This window comes from Nothoprocta perdicaria, unplaced genomic scaffold, assembly GCF_003342845.1.
Source record: "Nothoprocta perdicaria isolate Ctin4 unplaced genomic scaffold, notPer1 scaffold_63, whole genome shotgun sequence".
Classification (NCBI taxonomy): domain Eukaryota; kingdom Metazoa; phylum Chordata; class Aves; order Tinamiformes; family Tinamidae; genus Nothoprocta; species Nothoprocta perdicaria.
This window is the reverse complement of record NW_020455899.1, coordinates 1,420,444-1,437,154: the sequence shown is the minus strand read 5'-3', so window position 1 is coordinate 1,437,154 and position 16,711 is coordinate 1,420,444. Positions and strand designations below refer to the sequence as shown.

The following is a 16,711-nucleotide window of genomic DNA, read 5'->3' as shown; positions in this document are numbered from 1 at the left end:
CGGGCCCAACGGCCCCAACGGCTCCCGCGTGCGCCCCACCCCGCCCCCCGCCGGTGCCCGGCGGCGCGTGCGCAGTGCGGCCCGCGTGTCCGCGCCGCGAGCCATGTCGTCACGGCGCCCCGCCCTCCGCCCAACGGCGCCGCCGCCCCGCGCATGCGCGGCGCTCCCTCCGCCCCGCTCCGGGGACGCGCGCGGCGGCGGCGGCGGCGGCAGCAGCAGGAGCGAGCGCCGCGGGCGGCGCGGCCTGGCCCGGCCCGGCGGCGCCATGCAGATCACGCTGAAGACGCTGCAGCAGCAGACCTTCCGCATCGACATCGACCCCGAGCTCACGGTGCGGCGGCCGCCCGGACCCCCGGGCCCTCCCGCTCCGCGGAGGCCGCGGCGGGGGGCGGGGGCGGCCGCGCGGCGCCCCCTGCTCGGCGGTTCCGGCCCGGCCTGGGGAGCGGGTCCCGGCTCCGAGCGGGGGGGCCCGGCTGCCAGGCCCGGGACTTGTTGCTCGCGCGCGGCCTCGCGTCCTTCCAGCAGCTTCTCCCGCGGCGCTGGGGCCTGCCCGCCCCGCTGTGCTGTGTACTTACATATCAGCATGTGTATCTGTGCCGTGCACCGTACTATATACAGCTATACGGTCTCTTAATGCTATACTCTATATACTATATACTATATGTATATATATTTGTTGTAAATGTGCTTTCGTGTCAGAGTGAAGCGGCCCGCTTCGCTATAATTAAGCCGTCATGTTCCTGTTTTGCAGCTTTTACATCAGCACTTTGTGTTGTATTTTATTTTCCTGCTTTAGCACCTGGTTGGATTTCGTAGCTGGGGACGCGTTTTGATAGYAGCGTTAGCTTTGGTTGGTATCTCGCTGTGTTTTGAGATCAGGGCCTGCGGGGGTGTTTTTAACGGGTAGGTATTCGGCTTGAAGTTTGCGTTTTGTGGAGCCTTTGGGTGAGGGCTGATGGATTTKGGCTGATTAAACAGGACCAGAGGCAGCCCTGCTGCAGGGTAAGCGAGCTTCACCAACAGCGATGGAGTTTGTTAAGTCTGGGGGAAAAGGCCTGGGGTTTCACGTTGCTCACTAGGAAGTGGGTTGTAATGAACCTGGTTTTGGGAGCAGAGCTCTCAGTGCTCTCAGCCTTGTGCAGGGTGAACCACAGCATTCACCTGCCGTGGAAATTCAGCTCGTCCTCCTCGTGCTGGCTGCCAGCGAGGCAGTAAGTTACGCTCTGCCTTAGAAGCAGGTAATTAATAAGCASTGTGTGAAGCAGATGCAGATCTGCCGCTGCTCATCTCATCTGCGTGGTGATGTGAGCTTGTAATTCTGGTGTTTGTGCTGCATTCACCGCTACAAAAAGCCACGAAGTACACTTCTGAAAAGTTGTCTGGACAGGTTAAGTTCTTAACACATAAAGTGAAATGCACGCCTTGAGTGAGTCCTTTCTCTTTTTCAGTTTCCCTGTGCTGTTAACTGTAATATTCTGCTCTTCCGCAAAGGGAAGAGGAACACAAGGAATATTCACCACAGTGGTGGTCCTTTGACAGGTCCCACTTCATGTCATTTTCACATTTCAGCGTGGATTTCACTTTTTGGTGTTCTGTTATAGTGCTTACACCCTCTGGGGAAATGCCTGCTTATTTTAAGTGCCAACAGGAAGCTTCCCTGTGGAAGCAAGGCCTCCTATACATTCCAGTGTATTCTTCATYTATGTGCGTTTACTGTTGAGCATGTGTGCTGGGGTTTTTGGATGTGCACCTAATATCCCCCAGCTGTTGAGAGGTTGTGGTTTTCAACTTGGGGATTTTGGACTAGATACTAGTGTAAGATGTACAAAATACAGGGGTTCCAGCAAAAACAAATAGAAGATGAAGCGATACAAGGAATTTACAATAAAGTAAAAGTGAGGAGTAGCCTATGTTTGGGTTTTCCAGCTGGAATAGGTATACTTCAGGGTCAGGAGAGAGAGAAAGAGAGAGAAAAAGAAAAAGAGAAAAAAAAATGACATCACTTTGAAGGAAATATTTTGGAAAGAAGATGTCCTAGCAAAGAATGTGCATTTTTCTGGTATGTAGAGGGTTTAAAAAATTATCTCTTCTGTAGCGATAAGAAAGCAGTACAGGCCAAGGAAATTGTCTCTAATGGATGTATGGGAGAGTTCTGTGATAAAGAAACAGCTTGTTTTAGTTCTCTTTGGAGGACCTTTTGTTTGCAGTATTAAATTCTGGTGTTAGATAATTCCAGTTTAATCTGAGTGTCCAGGGTACTATCTGTGAACTACCCCACAGAAGTTTGATTAGCTGTCAAAATAGAGAATAAATCCAAGGCTAATGAAACCAAAATAAAACGTTTATTTATTCAAGTGTGCTTTTTAAGTATGCTTTTTAAGCATACTTTTCATATATTCCTCTTCTGACTGGAACAAGGAAAGTATATGGAAACAAGTGATGGTTTGTTTTAAAACCTGCCTGTCATTACGTTGTGTTTCTTTCTAGATCTAGCTATGGGCTTTTGTTAAGAAACATAACCACTGATCTGATCATGTCTGCTGAAGCTTAAAGGTTAACACAATTCTTCATCTAATGTAGTACATTGTAAGGAGTAAGAAAGTGAATTTTTTCTTATTAGTTTGCAATAATACATAACTGATATAAAAATAATGGATATTTTAGGTTTGCTTTCCTCTCTTTTCGAGAAGAATTGACTTTTTGTAACAGTTTCGCAGTAGCTAGGGAATATTGCTGTGTTCAGAAATGCTAAGGTCTGACCTTATGAGGCTTTTAATTTACAAGAAAGTGTGAACTTAGGCTGACTACCTCCCCCCTGCATGAATTTCAGCACTTGTTAATGCAGCAGCAGTTTATGATAAGAGGATTATTTTTATGTTTCCCTGAGAGTTGGTATTCTCAGTGGTTACTTGGAAGAGAAGGGCCCTCGTGATCATTTACAAAATCCAGAAATATACTTCTAGGCTAGAGATGGCTTTCCATGTCCTTAAATCCTGATATTTTTGTTTCAGCCCTTCTTTCCTGCTCCTCTCAGAGGTTGTTGTGTTGCATTTTATCTGTTGGTGTTTTGTTTGAGTGTAAGCACATGCACACTCAGCAAAGCTGTGAACTTGCAGGGCTTGTACTTGCTGCTTGATATGTGATAGATGACTCTGCAAAAACAGTAGCTTAGACTGCTAGAGGACCATGGCAATTTTTTGTTATTTCCTACACTTTTCCTTTACAGACCGACATTTGTAAATTAATGTTTTCTAGTTATATAGACCTATTCTACTAACTTTTTTTTTTTTCCTGCAAATACTTTGTTTCTGTAGCTAGTCTCTGCTTCCCTTCCCATCCCCCATCTTGTCTTATGGTTAGATTTGCACTTTACGAGTCASAGAAGTTGCTTTACTGCTTGACTTCTTGGCTGAAGAGATCTASGCTTTCACGTCTGCAGAAATATTCCCCTTAAATTCAAATGARTGTTCCAGTCCTAACTTCCAGAGAATTTGGGGGAGGATGATACATATTCTATAAAACTTCATAAAGCAGAAGTTAAGGGAGTGTGAGCTTTAAATACAGCTAGCTTTATTCATGTTAAGAGCATGATTTTTACATGWTTTTTTTTTAAATGCAGTAGCTCTATGATCTTAAGTTTGCAACTAGTTTATTTTGTAATGTCCTTAYTCGTTTTATCTGTAACAACACCTTTACATTGCAGCTGAAGTGTAGCTAGGGCCATTCGGGAGTCCTTGCAGGCTCTCCGGGTATTGCGTTCTGCTCGGCAGGTAGCATCAAATGACGGMGGAAAGAGGATAAATGGGCCTGTGGTGCTGTAAGCATGATGGGTAGGAGCATGGTATAAAGTAGCAAAAATTGACTGACTCTGCCCGAACCTTTCTCTGTCGTTCCTGCTCTTTGGATCTGAGGCATGACAGAGTCAAGGAAACGAAGAAAGATGAGGCTAAAATGCGTCCTCTCCCCCACTTATATGTCTGTCCTTCAAACCTCCTCTTGGTGTTTGTTGGCAAAAAACAGAATATAAACAAAATTATTGTTTATGAACAATGCTGAAAACTGTGATGGCGTACCTAGATAAGCTTGTTTGTAGGTGCCTAGCATTAGAAAAAATATTTTTGGAACTTTTTTTTAAAACAATGTTGTTTATAATTCTTTATAATGTTTATAAGTTGACTTGTATGGCAGCTCTTCTTGTGTTTGAAACCTGGATTCTGCTTTTGATGTCTTTTTTGAAGCAGTGTGTGAGGAAAAGCCTTATGCTTAAAAAATGATATTTGAAGGTGCTGCAGGGTTTCGGTTAAGTTAATAAGCATTATCATGCAAATTCACCACTTAAGAGTATAAGCTTTCTCCTAAAGAGAAGCCATTGTGGGCTCAGAGAGAGTACTAAGAGCTATCAGATGCGATCTTTCTTCTGTACTAGAAATGCACAGACAACTGTGTGTGTTTTTGTTTTTATTTCCCTGCTGTGTTAGAGTCTACTTTGTGCCAAAACACATTAGCTCTCACATATTACTACAGATCTAATCTGTGCAGCCCTTTCAGCCACCGTTTAGCTTCATAAAATTGATCCTGGTGTTTCCACATTTAAACAAGCAGAATTTAGACCCCCTTGGAAATGTGGGGTAGAAGTGCCTAGAAACCAGCTGTGAGGTCAGAAATTCCTTTTGTTAATCTTTGGGCAATACATAATGGCAGTTGCTGCACTGATAAACTTCACCTATGTGAATGAGACCAGTTTTGGAGGGGAAATTAGAAAGGTGGGGGTAATTGCTCAGGAGTAAATGTCAAAGCTAAATTTAGATTTGTACACTGCAAATTCTAGACTGCTTATCTGTTTACCAGTCCGTGCTGCTTCTGTCTTTGTATACAAACTTCAGCATCGTAAACACAGACTGTAAGTGCAGGAGCTTTTTTCTACCGTCTGCAGTGTTTGTTTTTAAATGCAAAGATAATTCCCTTAAATGCCATGGAGTGTTAACTCTAGCTCTTTTGACTGCTTGCTAAGCTAGCAAGCTTGACTGTATTCATAGGACGTTTCTTCTTCTGTGATTTTTCTTAATTACTGTATCTGTTAGGTCTCTGGGACTTGAAAAAGGCAATAATCTGTTAATTCAACAGTGAAGGTGGTCTCCTTGTTAAAAGCTGCATTCCACTGGGGAACGTAGTGTCAGTTACTATTGTATGTGTAGACTTCTTCCCCCGAACCCTGCTTTTAATATTTGTAGAGGTAGCTGGAACTAAATGTGTTCTTATTAACAAAGCTATTATAAAGCAGTTATATAGGCCATTGGTATCTTTTACCTTGGATACCCCAGTGATTTGCAAAATATTCACCATTAAATTATTGGTAGTTATTGAATTATATTAAGGACAGTAAAATAGTTTTTCTTTATTAGCTGGCTTATCTAATATAACTGCACAATTCAAGGCTGATTTTGAGCACTATCAGCCTGGTGTAGTGTAGTGTATGGGAAACATGTTCTCAAGGGCAGAGGGAGTGAAAAGTTTGGAATATTAAATGTAAAGTCCAAACAAAAATGTTTAGTCTGCTACTCTCTCGCATACCCTCATGGGGCAGGGGGAGGAGAGCCAAGCCCTTTGCACAAGAGACTTGCGAGCTTTCATGCCTTGGACTGACAGCTCTACCTGAAGGAATGGCTCCTTTCCTGCTCCAGTGCTGGGAGAAACCTGATAGTCTGTTGTAGAGGAATAGTGGGCTCGCACCACGGATTTAAACACTCCCATTGTTCAAATTAAAGGAAAAAGCAGTGTAGGTGGGCTGGTTGTGAAAGTATGTACATGTTAGGATCAATCTTTTTATACATATATTTTTTAATAATTTGGTAATAATTGTATGATGTTTGAGTACCAAGGAGATAGAAACATGTTGGAAAAAGGAATACAAAGTTAAAGGTTTGACTTGATTGTCTTGATATCAAGGCCTTGTGTTGGAAGTGGCTGTCATAAGCAGCATAGCTTCACTACTTGGATTCATTAATAGATGAATCTTCGTAGTTCAATCCTGGAATTTCCAGTCAGAGTTGGGGTGTCACAGTGCTGCACAGGTGCTTGGTACCTGCCTCCAGCGTGGAGGGATTTCCGCTAGGGTAAGGAAGAGGTAGAAGAAACAAGTGCTAGGATGATCCTGACACTGCTGTAYGAGAAGCAGCTAAAGGGGCCTGACCAGCTCAGCTCACAAGCTGAGAGGAGAATTCAGTAGTGCTGTATAAATGTTTACAGTGGCAGGTTCCACGGAAGGGAGAAAAGCTGTTCATGCCTAAAATATAGCACTGGCATAGGAACAGATGAGCGGTAGCAGCCTACGGATTAATTTAGTCTGGAAATTATGAAAGGGCTTCTAACATCAGAAGCAGCTTTATAGTTGGAGTAGGAGCAAAAAAACCTTACTAGCTGTTGGATGAAGATGGATCAGATCCCACAGGTAATAAAATTTATGGGGCGAGTACATGACGGTTCCAAAAGGGGTTCACTTCAGCTCTGTATTCAGCTTATCCTTCGATTTTAAGAAATTCAGGGATGTGCCTTTATTGTATTGCACATTCAGAAAACTGTCAGAATTGTACTGTTTCCTGCTTATTTTATTTGGAATCAAGAAATAGGGATTTGTATGAAAATTTTCCTTTTCTTTCCTTTTCCAGGGAACTCTTTTTAGCATATTTTAAAGGGAGAAGTGAACACTCATGTGAGAGGGAATGTGGCAGTTTGCTTAGCATGCTCAGCTACAAGGAACTGCCTGTCTAGGTGTTGGTCACGTCAGATATGTCTGGGGTTGGACTTGTCAGGTCTGATACGTATTTGGAACATCTCAGTTTTTTAGTTTATGAATTGGTGAGCTGTGGCTCAGAAGAATGTGTTGCATGATGTCTTGTTCTTGAGCAAAGTGTGCAGAGTGTAGACTCTGAATAACAGGAAGAGCTGCAGATCTTCATTTATATAGGGTGCAAGTGAATCTACCAGTTTGTTTTAGGGCAGTGGTTTATTTAGGGTTTTTTTTTTTTTTTTTTTTTGAATCGTTAGGTTATTTACACATAAGTTGATATTTATCCTTAAATGTGTTATCCTATAGTATATGTGATATCTCTTTCCTTCCCTATTTATTAGAACAAAAGAAAAATGAGAAATTTAGGACTGAAATATATTTTAAACTCTAATTAAGTGGAGTTAAGCCAGGTAGCTTGGAGGTTTAATTTATATGTATGCCATTTTTTAGTCAGGAAAAACATGTTACAGTGTTGTGGATGAAGAGAAGTGACTGCGTATTTAAATTGCTTTCCAAAATCATCAAATCGGCTGTCTGAACTTGCTTACCAAAAATAGTTTCACGTAACCTTGAGCTCATGGTGTTACTGGTGTCTGGGGGATCTTGATACTTAGGAGACCTGGTTTGCCAGAGGCAAAGCTTAAGAAACTGCTGTAAACAACAGCTTATCATGCTGCTAGCTGGAAGGCGTTTCTTTCCAAAGAGCATTGTGAATGCTTCCATTTTTCTCTGAAAATAATTTTTTTTTCTCTTATTCATTCATTCTTTCCTGCTGGTTAAATCAATGGTTTGGTTATATTTTCATTAGTGACTATCAACTCTTCAGCCTTTCTGTTTAGAAGTGCAAAGCAAGTTTGTCTGTCACTAGCAGGTCATTGGTAAATTTGGTGTATCACATGCTACCTAATACTTTTTAATTATAATAACTGAAACATCTCCTGCAGGTGAAGTGTGTCTGGTCTCTCAGGTTAGGCAGCATGAAAGCCAAAAGAACAGACAGACACTGTTTGCAGAAACTAATTTTAGCCTGAGTGTTTTTTGAACTTGTGCCTCTCGTGGCAGAACACTTACATGTGTAGCAGAATGAATTCTTTCACATATTGAGCTATAGGAGTTTTAAACTTTTTCTTTTTTTTTTTTTTTTTTGATTTATACCTTGAATGGATGTGATTGTTTCAGTCAATGAATCCTTGAAATACTTTTTTTAGTTGTACATATTTTAATTTTACAAACTTTTACATTGCGCTACAAACAATATTACATTTTTAAATTGTACAAACCTTTTTTTGACTTTTCAATAAATAATGTAAATGAAAATAGTAATTGAAATAACTACTTAAATGAACCCATTTGAGATGTGRTGGAGATTCTTGTATTGTGTATTTTATGCATGTTCTGTTTTACTGGAACAAATTGAGCCACATTACATAATTTCTTAATTTAAAATTTGAATGATCTGTTCATGTTCTTTTAAGTTACTCTTAGTCAGAGGAACACAATAAATGTCCCTGGCAACAGTTTGGTTTTAGACTACCATGAAATTCTGTTTAAACGAGAGAGCAAAGTTAATCATCTTTACTTTTGCAAATAACAGTGTATGCATGTATAGTTAGAATGCTGGTGCAGATTATTTGAACTATTTTAAGCTTAAGTTTTATTTAGATGTGTGTGTAATATCAGCTGAAGAAATGTGTCTGAGGACTGAATTAGATTGTGTTTGAAGTTATCGTCTGTTCTTAAGTTGATTGCAGTGTATGCTCTGAGAATGTACATAACCAGTGTTGAAAACTGGACTTGTTTCTTTAACATTTCCATTTTTAATTGTGTGTATATATATATATACAGAGAGATTTGTTGCCTAGAGAAATTTTATATATATATATAATTTATATATATATATTTTATATATATATAAATATATATATATATATATATATATATAAAATTCCTCTAGGCAACCAGTCATGATAGGTTGTTTTGGCTTGTTTTAGTCAAAGATATGTCACTTCTTTAGTTTGGTTTTACATTCAGTTCTCTTAACATATATGACTTCTTATGATTAATGTTTTAATATTCCTATTTCTCTGCGAGCCCTTCAATTGACATTCAATTTGAAGCTGTTGTTTAGCATCTGACYGATTGATCTCACTCAGGTAATTAGGCCATTGTCTCATATTGTGTTGCTGTGTAGTTGTTGTAGGTGTCATTTCTTTTAGAAAAAACACAATTAGATGGATGTGATGAAAAATGCACGATTGGTGGAATCAGCACAGAAGTTACAGTTGCTGATCATGGAGCAGCATCCTGGACTGCTCTCAACTGGTCAGGAAGATGCTCTGCCTGTCCTAAGTTTCACTCACCTCTGCSTAAACTAGGTGAGACACATCACCTTGTCAAAACCAGAGCACAGAGGAGCTCCGGGGATGCCTGGCATTGAGGTGGCACCTCCACAAATGTGTGCTCGGCAACTGCTCCTCTTCACCACTGGCACCGCTGCTTTTGTCAGCTGGGAAAGGGAGCAATAGAGACAACTGCTTTTCTGCAGCGTTGTAGTGCTCTCGGCATCATTAGTCACCCTCTGGGAGACAATAAACATCCAGGCTCCACCGCATGGGTCTAATTACTGTGTAGTAATTAATGTGTGCACTTAGTCTGGCCTGATGTAAATCACAGCACTAGTAAAAACGGTGTCAGCGACGGATCCAAAGTAGGTTTTAGGACTGTGAGAAGGAGATTGCATAGTTGTAGTGCTGTGTGATGAGTATCTGTGAGGCTGAGGTGGCTGACGACACCTACTAAATTTGCCCCTGTGTCATCTTGTGGAACCTGAGAGTTCCTAACTCAGGGTTGGGAGTCAAGTGGGAAGTGTAAGCAGTACTTTTGGAGGAGTGTGTTAGTAGCATATATGGAGGTTAGCACCAGCTCCCACTTCATACAGGCCAGCAGAAGCTCTGTGTAGTTGAAGCTGGTCTTGTTCTTATTAAAYGAAACTGGAAAATCCATAAAGTTATAAAACAGTGTGGTGCCCCTTTCATCTTGAGTGTTGATGTGCTGAGGGAAAACTGTAAGAAGTCACAAAAACATCAGTGCGTGCTTGTCATTGCTGCTGTAGAAATGTAAAGGCACATCTTTGGTATCTCAGGTGCCTGGCTATGTCCCGATAGCACCTTAGTTGATGCTGGTTGCAGCTCATATGGTCCATCAACTATTGCAAACCAACCAAGATTTGTGTGGTCATCTGTGTGGTGCAGTCAAAGAGCTGGAAATTCTAGGGGGTGGCTGCTTCACTCCATTCATCCTTCAGTATCCTCACAGAGAGCAAAAATACCATAGTGTTTTCATATGAGCTGTATGTTTGTGTGAGCTAATTCCTGCCTTCAGCAGCGGTACCAAATATGCTAAAACTGCAGTATGAACTTGAAGTGATGTCAGAATGCTGCTTGATACTCTACCGTCCTCACATCAGTTGTGTTTTTCTCAGTTCTTCTGGCCTCTGAGTATAAACTGCAGTTTGCCTTTMCCTAGAGAGAGCTTCAGTACACCTGGAACCGCCTGCAGGCAGGAGGGAAGTCTGTTGTGGACTAACACAGAATGTTTTGAAGGCAGATAGTGCTCCACATCACTTGCAGTGTATAAATGACAATCTCACATGGGGAAACACTGCTCAAGAGGTGGATAACAAATGCRAAGAGACAGTTGGAATTTGGTTGCCAAAATTTTACTGCAATAAATATCTGAAAGTCTTCACATGATCCAATTATTGCATAGTAGTTAATGCATATGTTTAGTCTGTCCTAGTCTACACCACAATTTATCTGTTAGAGCTTATTTATATGTGAGAGGGATTTTGCTTTATGTTCCTTGCAGGGAGATTGTAACTGTAATAGAACTCAAAGTAAAAGCCAATAGGCATCTGAACACAATAGCTTGACAGAGCGCAGTAAACATGAAACACATCTCAGTTATTTCCATCAAAACAGATTATATGTACTGATCATATTGCAGGATTTGTTATATATTTGTGGCAGATGTTGTGGGCAGTGCCAATAAAAGGACAAGCTCTGAAACATTACCATTAAGTGATTAGTACAAATATGTATGTACGTGAATAGGTAAGCTCTGTGTTAAGGGGTAGGATTTGAAAACATGACAGATTTTAACCTAACTCATTCTGGGGTTAATTTGTCTGAGTGGGAGCGGGTTATTTCCTGGAGATGCTTGATATATCTAATTCTTTAAAAATAATAGTCATTTGATTGTATGTGTGTGGCCTAAGCTGACCTTGCARTGATACGGTGAATTATATCCCTAAATACTGAATGGGAAGAAATGACAATTTAGATTTTCTGTTTTCAAAGAAAGATTATTTTTGAGCGTTTGAATGAGTGTAAATCCAGTGACAGAACTGATTGTTTTAAAGTAAGTGCTTGGGAAGGATGGTACTATTGGCAATTTGTTCATATTAAGTTAAAACTTTTCCCTTATGAAGGTGCTAGGAATATTGTGAACTGTTGTTAGTTTTGCTACAGAGGCAGCTGGTCAGCTGCAGGCTGACCCATACCAAGAGCTACAGCTTTCTACAGCTGTCAAGAAAAAAGAAAGTGGCCTTTTATTTCAGACTTGTCCCATAGACAACAATGTTCTTGTGTTCTGGCTCCTTCGAGATGTTAAATCACCCTCTGTAGCCCTGCTGGGGTCAGTTGTCTGATTGCTGAAGTCAGGTGTAGGCCTGGAAAGGATGTTGCCTTCTGCAGAATTACTTGTTTTCACACTAGTCACGGCACCTTCATAAATATCATGGTTGGATTCATCTCTTTTAAAACTCCCAGACTTTGAAAGAATAAGCCTGGGAAAGAGACTGATAAACTGATAAATTTAAATCTGAGAGGAACAGGGAGAGGAAGAAGGAAACAAAGGAAGATACTGAGCACTAGGGTTTTAGTATCAGTTAGAGTGAAGTGAAGGCAGGAAGCATCATTGCTATGTGTATGGCAAGTGAATGGAAGATTTTACTTGGACTAAAAGGTCAAGCTTTTTGACAAGTAGTAAAAATTTATGGCTTAACACTTGGAAATACTCTTTTAGAGCATCCAAAGAAAGCATGGTAGGAAATAGGTGAACAGACAAAAGCATTTTATGCTCAAATTTCCCTACTTTTCACTGTGTTAAAACTTATACTTGGAGGCTATCATGAAAAAAAAAATAGTAATCTAGTTAAATTAAGCAGAAGAGAGACTATGCAGGGAGTGAAAAAAATTGATCTGGGAAGTTGCTAGAATGGCGTTCTTGGGAAACTAATGTTTCCCGTATAATTGGGATGTGACTGAAGCACTGCTTTTCTTAATTACAACAAAGTTTACTTAATTAGGTTTGTGTTGTGAAAACTCTTTTAAATTAACAAGACCAATTTTGTGATTTTAGGTGAAGGCACTGAAGGAGAAGATTGAATCTGAAAGGGGGAAAGATGCTTTTCCAGTGTCTGGCCAAAAACTAATCTATGCAGGTAATGGGTGTTCTGAGATACTCTGTCTCACTCGACAATATTTTTTCCTTGTATTTCTGTAACACTGATTTGAGTGTTAAACCTTCTCTGAAACTCAAACAAATGAAAAATATCACTGACTGGGAAGTAGGTACTATTATTTTTGAATCGGAGTTTTTGAAATATTGCTGAACATGTTTCTCTTATTGTTGTTCTGATAACATGACTTACCATTAGCCTTATTTGTGGTTATGTATGGTAGATGTAATAGGTGTAGCTGCTATAGCAAAAAGTCAAGATTTTTGAAATAACAACTTCCATGATTTTGGTCATCTCTTTTGTTTTTGTTTCGTCTTGTCCAAAACATTCATCCATATGCCTCAGAGAATTAAAAAGAAAGTATTTTTTTCTTCTGGGAGAGGAACAATTTGCTTTGTTAGTCTCTGTGTACTGAGACAACCCCTCACCACCCAGTCTCTTCCTGTACAAAACCACTTGTCCTAATGCAAAGCTCCGAGGTTAGAAAAAACATACCATGTGCAGGTGAAAAACAGGCTGTGTCAGATGCAGTGTAAAAATGCACGATTATTTCACTTGTACTTACGCAGTCTCTTTTACTGACTTCTACCGGACCAGTCCATTTTGTCACGAATACACACGTTCATGAGAGTTCATTTCTGGGTTTAAAAGATTCTGTCTCAGGACTGTCATGGAACCTGCTGAGTTTTTGTTGGTTTTATTGATTGTTTTTAACTCTGCTGCTTTTTCCTCTCAAGCGGTATTTGGCTTTTTTTCCCCTTTTTCAGTATGATTCTTGTAAACAAGCTTGTATTTTTTTTCTCCACTTCTGGCAAGCAGTCCTTGGAGAGGAAGTCAGAAATCTCTCCTTGTTTGTAGGAACTCCTCAGAATTACACTTCTTAACAAATTTTATTCCCCTTACCTTTGAGTGAAGGCCGTGCACATCAAGACCATGAGGGGAAGAGTCCCTTACGTAGTGAAGGAAAATGAGCAAGTCAGTCTGATTTTTTTTTTAAACAACAACAACAAAAAAATAGGATGCGATTACATACTATGACTGAAGTGTACTTTTCAAAATACAGAATTTTTCTTCACCATTGTATAATCAATGCAAGCATGTAGAAAATATATGAAATAAGATTTAGTATAGAAGTCTGGTCTTAGCCATGAGTTTCATATTTCCATAACTTRGCCATGCTCATTTTATTTATGACAAGAGATACAATAAGAGGGTGTTAGTGGCATTTTTACTKTATTTAGAATGAGGTTGAAGATATTCATAGTTTGGTGGAACTAAATATGATATTCCAAGTCAAACTGATGAAAAGTATACCACTAAAATTACTAAAAATGCTTAATAAGCAAAAAGAAATATATCAGCAGTGATGTGAACCTGTTGTATTGTTACTGGTATAAATGTAGTGTGCAGGAACCCTGGGAGTGACATGTCCTCGGGAAATAGGATGTCAGTCAATAAATGCAAACTCGTTCTCCAAAGTGCTTCTAAGCCACATTAGTGCGAGTCTTTGTGGGTTCTGAGTCAGGTGCCACCTCATACATGACAGCAGTAAACATGGCATGTTCTAGAGCTCTTGACCTGCAAGAGCCCGGTAGAAGCAGTGGGCAGTGAGGCAGTGCCACCTCGTTRGTGTTCTGCATGCCGTGATGGGGGCGCATGGCTTCCTTTCCTTGCAGTCAGCAGGACCAAAGTGCATCCTTCTGATTATGTTTGCGAGGTATATTCCACTGCTGCTGAGCATGGCTGTAAGAATGTGTATCTAAACCTTGAAATGGGAAATAACCTTGGGTACACCTTCAGAAAATGCTTCTATTTCAATTTTGAAYGGTTCTCTAAAAATTCTTCTTCTACTATTAGAAATTGTGCAGTAGTTAGTTGCAAAATAATGTCTGTGTGTGTGTATATATATATGTGTTTATATATATCTACATTTAATATTTTTAAATACCTATGCTTAATATATTTTAAAATTCTCATATAAATTAGCCAAACATACTTTGTTACAATACCGTCTCTGCTTAATAAGTATTACATTTGGTAGCGTAGCAAACAACGGTTTCTGATTTTGACTGATCATTCTCTTTCATCCCTCTGCCAAGACAGCTCTTTATGAAAACAGTTTTAGCTCTTCATAGCACTTTTACCTTCTGTTAAGTATAAATTAGTAAAAGTGCAAAGTCAGAAGCTTGTTCTTGCAGGTAAATTTATTGGTAAATTGCAGGGAACTTGATGTCATTTACTAAATTTTGAAGGCTAACAGAAGACCACACAGAAACATAAATTTTCAAAATAATGATGTGAAATGTATCCAACACTTTACAGAAAGATATTCAAGTATATTGTTGGGGATAAGGTACTGCTTTCAAACAGCAAATGCTACAGATGTCATAGGAAGAAACTTAGAGATGAACTGCCAAAGCTTCATGGCTAAAGTACATTTCCTGGTGTTACTAATATTCATATATCTGCATAAAACTTGTTTTTATGAATTTTGGAACTTTGTGCGAATGACTTCCAGGAGGATTGTCTAACCATCTGGTAAATGACCTTTTACTAATTTGCCTCTGTTTAACTTGCTAGGTAAAATCCTTAATGATGATACAGCTCTTAAGGAATACAAAATAGATGAGAAGAACTTTGTGGTGGTTATGGTGACAAAAGTGAGTGATCCTTATTTTTGAAAATATTTTCTTTTCCTCATTGTGATTAATGATTGTAAATGCATACCTCCTAGGAAAAAAAAAAAAAAAAAAAAACTGTGAAATTAACTTCGGAATTATAGGTTGCCTTTCTGACAAAGCACACAGGTAGTTCAGGTGCCCTTTGCTTTTGTCTGGTGTTGGCTCCCTAGTTTCTCCTATACCTTTTAAGTCCTCCAGGCAAACCAGAGACTGGGACTCAGGAAACAAGACTTTTCTCATTAGAGCCAGGAGGGATTTCTAATTCTAATTTCTAATAAGGATGGGATTTCAAAGCAGAGATTTTACTTTTCCATTACAGAATGCTTGAAAACTTGCTAAATGTAATASCTGACCTGTGTGTAGGAATTAGGTAGTTCCTCAATGCTATGGACCGATGTGTGAAATAAGAAAACTGGGGTGTTTCTTGAGCTGAAGGCAGCCTTCTGCAATGTATGTATTGCTGTGCACACTTAAGTCTTTGAGCTTAGTTTTCCTCTTCTTGACTGTTTTCTGGATAAGACTGCCAAAGCAGTGAACCCCTTAACTTTTTCTGATGTTCRTACTATGTGGACATTGAGTCTTTTCTATAAGTGCTTCTTTGTCTTCTCTGTTTTGGCTGTCATAATGGAAGTTGCTTATTCCCAACCTCTTTGCTGTCCTTTCAGACAAAAGGCGGAAAGACCTTTTTCCTAGTTTGAGCAAACATATTTTCAGAAAGTGATTCATCTTGCATAAATAGTTGTATTTTACTAAAGTGGCTATTTTCGTTGCACAAGCAGTGAAGTGACTAAACTGTATAAATATGCACAGATAACCGTGTTGCAGCTTTCCAATACTTAACTAAATACTTTAACCATAAGTTGTTACATACATTCTGAAAAGTATAACTTCTATATATGGCTTCAGTTCTATATCCAGGCAGAATTCACATTTTAACAGTGAAGAYGAAATCACAATTATATGCTTGCATTAACAAGTCTAAATTTGTTGGTRTTGATTTGATAATCCTTGATTCTTCTGGAATTTTGAGGCCCTGTACAAAACTTAAGTATGTGTAAATCCAATTACACTGAGCTTGATATATGAGGAGAGCGTAAGTGAAACTTGTCGAAGGTTGAGTTTCTAATTTTTAGTCCTAGTTTTCAGTATTTCATTTTGAAAAAAAAATATTTGTAACAAAACATGATTTCTGTCTTATTATAAAATTGCCTTTATCATGTTTTTGAATCTGAATGATGAGAAAATGTTATGCTTGTTACACTTGTTAGATGCCTTTTGACAGCTCTTTTATTTTTGTCTGGAAAGACGTGCTTTTATAAAACAAGATTTTGGAGGGTATTTAGTGTTTTATTCTATAAATGTTTGGATTTTTTTTGTAGATTTCATTTCGTATTCATATAGAGTGAATGCTTAGGCGTGTAAACAAGTATTTTAAATGTAACGCAGGACATTGTAGACTTAGGTTGTCTCCCAGGTATTTTTGTTGAGCTTGATGTAGAGGCCCCAGGGCCAAACATGGATGTTGTTAACGTTGCGTAGCCAGCACAGTGACAGTAGAAGGCCTCGCTGGGGCAGCGCCGCGCGTTTGCTGACTTCTCCCGTCCTCTCGCAGCCCAAAGCAGCAGCCGCCCCAACGCAGACGCTGGCGGCAGCGCCGCAGCCAAGCGCCGCCACGGCCGGGGGCTCTGTGCCCGCAGCGCCCGCCGCGGCGCCAGCGCCGGC

The 16,711-nt window shown here is 39.8% G+C and overlaps 1 protein-coding gene across 1 annotated transcript in view; it reads left to right on the top strand.

Moving 5' to 3' along the window:
• The first annotated feature begins 222 nt into the window (after positions 1-222).
• RAD23B (RAD23 homolog B, nucleotide excision repair protein) overlaps positions 223-16,711 on the top strand; it is a 30,876-nt gene continuing 14,387 nt past the window's right edge. The window contains exons 1-4 of the mRNA XM_026049928.1: positions 223-331; positions 12,209-12,290; positions 14,889-14,968; positions 16,602-16,711. The exon at positions 16,602-16,711 is cut by the window's right edge and continues 162 nt beyond it. Of these exons, the coding sequence (XP_025905713.1) occupies positions 266-331; positions 12,209-12,290; positions 14,889-14,968; positions 16,602-16,711 (338 nt within the window). The 5' untranslated portion in view covers positions 223-265. The remainder of the gene's footprint in view (positions 332-12,208; positions 12,291-14,888; positions 14,969-16,601) is intronic.